General features: G+C 42.4%; 1 protein-coding gene across 1 annotated transcript in view; it reads right to left on the bottom strand.

The window, feature by feature from the left end:
• Positions 1–2007: 2007 nt before the first annotated feature.
• Positions 2008–3815, bottom strand: part of LOC103598596 (glutaredoxin-1-like) — a 13710-nt gene continuing 11902 nt past the window's right edge. Inside the window, exon 3 of the mRNA XM_008582618.1 lies at positions 2008–2337. Coding sequence (XP_008580840.1) covers positions 2008–2337 — 330 coding nt within the window. The remainder of the gene's footprint in view (positions 2338–3815) is intronic.

Raw genomic sequence — 3815 nt, 5'->3', positions numbered from 1 at the left:
CTGTGTCCCCCAATGGCCAGGGGGTGGCCAGCATAAGGAGCCCAACGTTTCTGCCCCTCCCCTCCCTGCAGGACTGCAGCTACAGGCCTGGGGCAGAAGACCCTCAGGACCACGTGCTCAGTACCCAGACACCTCTATGAAGTGGTGCAGGGGAAGAAAGGAGGTGAGAAGAGGCATCTGCTAGCCCCATCCCAAGGCTGGATCTACAGGAAATGTTAGTCAAGCTGTGGTCACTGTCCTGTCAGTCAAGCTGTGGTCACTGTCTTGGAGTCAAGTTGAGTCTGCTCTGAAAATAAGGCCACCACATCTAAGTCAAAAGACCCTCTGGTGTCTAGAGTGCTTTCATCAGATTGAATCAGACCTACCCAGATGATGGAGGATTATGATTACGTCAACTGATTAGGGACTTCAATCACATCTACAGAGTACCTTCACTGTAACACCTAGGTGAATGTGTGATTGAGTCACTGGAGACTATAGTCCAGATAAGGGAACCCATAAGACTGACCCTCAGATTTACATTGTTTTTTCAGATTTGTGTGAAATGTCTGAGTGGTCCACCTTTGTGGGTTCATTTTTTAATTTTTGTAGTTTTTCTAATACTTAGAAAAGTTTGTGTTTTTCTTCAGTTGTTTACCTTTAATGTTAAACTTTCAGAAGCAAAGTTGAAAATAACTTGTGTGTTAGGCCTTTCCAGTCACCTCCTCTGTTCAATCCCCCAATTTTAGTTCATAAGGTTATTGTGAATGTTGACCCTTTTGCAGTTAAATATACAGTACTTTTGTTATTTGATTTTCCTCTTTATTTTTTTGACAGCAGCATTTATCTTTATTTAATGGCAGAGGCAAACATGAAGTATGTTGTTAATGTATTTCACATTAATACCATTCCTTAAGGTCTTCGGAACATGGGTAGAATGGGACAAAAATCACTGAGTTCCCTGTAAGTACTTCTTTATTAGAAAACAAATCAGCTGTTTTCACATAGACCACAGAAGAAGTTTAACTAACTTCTCTTGCAATTCTAGAAAAGATCTTTAAACTCCACAATAAGGGATTTTTAAGTTTTCAAAGTGTGGGAGGATAAAAAGTCATACAGGACAGTGTTTCTCAAATTTGGCTCCTTTCACAAACATACTCATGGGGGAAGGGGCTGCAAGTTTTCTACAATAATGTTTTACACTGTTTTAATTCTGCTGGTAATATAAATCAAATTAATATACACTTGTTCAGGATTACCTGGATGGCAATCTTAAGTGTTGCTACATGATCATGGCATCTGCACTTGTGCCTCTGATCCACTGGCACCAAATAAAGACCAATTGTGCTTAAGTTCTCATGCAGTTTCTCAGATTGGGTCCTCATACCCTTCAGGGAATTATTGAACATTTCGTATGAGATCTGTCAGGTGGCAACGTCGAGAATGCTGATTCAGAGCAGTGATTCTCAAGGTGGGATAAGTTGGGGTGGGGAGATGTGTGTGGTAGGAGAAAAAAAATTCAAAATATGCATTGATTTCATAACACGAATTTCATAAAGTCAAGCTCAGCAAAATAACATCAGCTGATGGACAGTAGCAAAAAGCAAAAAGATAAGAATCTTTTCATCAACTTTTTGAAGTACCCTCACAGAATCATTGCCAGGGGGGACCTGGATAAACATGGTTGAGAAACACTGGCTTAGAGGTAGAGGCATGCTGGCACGTGGAGAACAGTAAGGAAGAAACATGCAGAGAGGAAGAACCTCTTTTGGGTCGGTGAGTAAATCCTAAGCCAGAACTGGTCATGGTCTTCTGGAACCCAAAGGGCCAATCCAGAAAAAAACCAAAACGGTCCTTCAACCTTCTTGGCCCCATAGTTAAGGGCAAGTTGATCCACTTTGTAATACTGAGCCAAAAGAAAAAAAAAGCTGTTTTTGCCCAAAACTCCATCCACCAGGAAGTGCTGTCATCATTTTCAGCGCCATCCTGCTCACAGCAGGGGACATCAGCGTGGGGCCAACTCTGTGATTACTGCAGAGCTCCAATCTGCTTTAGCCGCGTCACCAGTTCCCCACTCTGTTGCATAGTTATTAAATCACTGCACCCACCTATGCAATTTTTGCCGATAAAGACTCGAGGCACCGTTCTTGCTCCTGTGAGCTGTTGCAAATAATCTTGAATCTCATTTACGTCGTCGGTGGCTGTGATATCGACAAATTCCAGAACCCCTTGTTTGAAGGGCAACTGACTGAGGATCTCTTGGGTCTTTTTACAGTAGGGGCAGGTGGGCTTGATGAACACGACCACCTTCCCCGGCTGGATTTTGCTGTTCACAAACTCGTGAGCCAGGCTGACAGGCTGCAGTCTCCCCGGGAGGAATCCTCAATTGCAGAAGCTGCCCTATTGCTAGGGGTGTCTGATTTTCCTCTTTAAATGATATGCTTTGGTATTCAGCTATTACAGCTGAGGTAATCAAAAAACTTTCTCTATCTCAAGTTTCTTTTCCTTTTTTCCTCCCAATTTTGTTATTACTTAAAGTGCATATGACCTCTGTACTTTTCTTCTCCCTGTACTACCCACAGGAGTTTCCATTTATATCTACAGTGACATGTATTTTATGCTCACCATCAGTCAATAGTGTCCCTCCTCATCTCTTGGTTAAAGCTTATCCTCTATTAGTTTTATTATGAGGGTTCTTGACAATATTATAGCAATATTCCTGATGTTCTTTTTTTCACAAAGTTTGTCTTTAGTTTAAATATTTGAAAGACAGACTGGCTAGGTTTAAAATCATTGCCCCCCCCCCCCCCCCACCACCAGTTTCCTCAGGGATCCTGTGGGTCTTCCTTCACTTTCCTCTGAGGTTGATGGGGTTGGGGGTGGAAACTGGAGACCAGATTTTTTTTTCCCCCACCCTAGTTGAGATGTTTTGCCTGGCTGCCTGAAAAAGTCTCTCTTTATCACTAAAACTGTTAACTTTACTAAGTGTATGTCTCAAAGTAGACCATTTCATATTAATTTCCCCAGAGCAGGGTGGAGATTTTCAACGCATAGATTCAAGCCTCCTTTCATTTCAGGCAAGTAATTGTGCAGGGTTTAGGGAAGAAAGGCTAGGTACTCTTAAGCTGTCACATGTGAGTCATGCTGTATCCTTGCATTCTCTCCTCCCTGGTGTCAACGAGGTCTAGAAACAACTCTTCCACCGTCCCTACCGTTCCCAGTTTCCAAACCTGTTGTTGCCACACAGGCTACAAAGTGCTTTCCTTTTGGGGTGACCCCTTGCCTTCAGGATGAGCATTTTACTGTGCTGTCCTGAGGTCACCTGCTGTGTCTCTCTACGTCTGAGCTTCCCCTCTTCCCTTCCTCACACCAGAGTCTGAGTGTGATCGTGGGGTTTGCTGGCCGGCTTTATCTGTAAACACATATTTACAGATCTGTGGATTTATATGTGCTACCAAGTTTCACCAAAAATGGAGGTTGCACGTTTTTAACATCCTTCCTGCTGCTTTGTATGGTTTTCAAGAGAATAAAAGAAAAATGCTGAAACGTTCCTATGTTCATCCAGGAAGTTTCTTACATACTTTGACACAGAATTTTCTCCACTCATATCTTCTATTGTGTAATGCTCCAGAGATTTAAAAATCTGTAGTGGGAATATACCCAAAGGAATGGAAATCATCAAGTCGAAGGTATACCTGTTTCCCAATGTTCATTGCAGCACTCTTCACAATAGCCAAGAGCTGGAATCAACCCAAATGTCCATCATCGGATGAGTGGATACGGAAAATGTGGTATATCTACACAATGGAATACTACTCAGCTATAAAAACGAATGA

This window comes from Galeopterus variegatus, unplaced genomic scaffold (assembly GCF_000696425.1).
Source record: "Galeopterus variegatus unplaced genomic scaffold, G_variegatus-3.0.2 Scaffold2682, whole genome shotgun sequence".
In the NCBI taxonomy this organism is placed as follows: Eukaryota; Metazoa; Chordata; class Mammalia; order Dermoptera; family Cynocephalidae; genus Galeopterus; species Galeopterus variegatus.
This window is presented reverse-complemented; position numbering and strand designations above follow the sequence as displayed.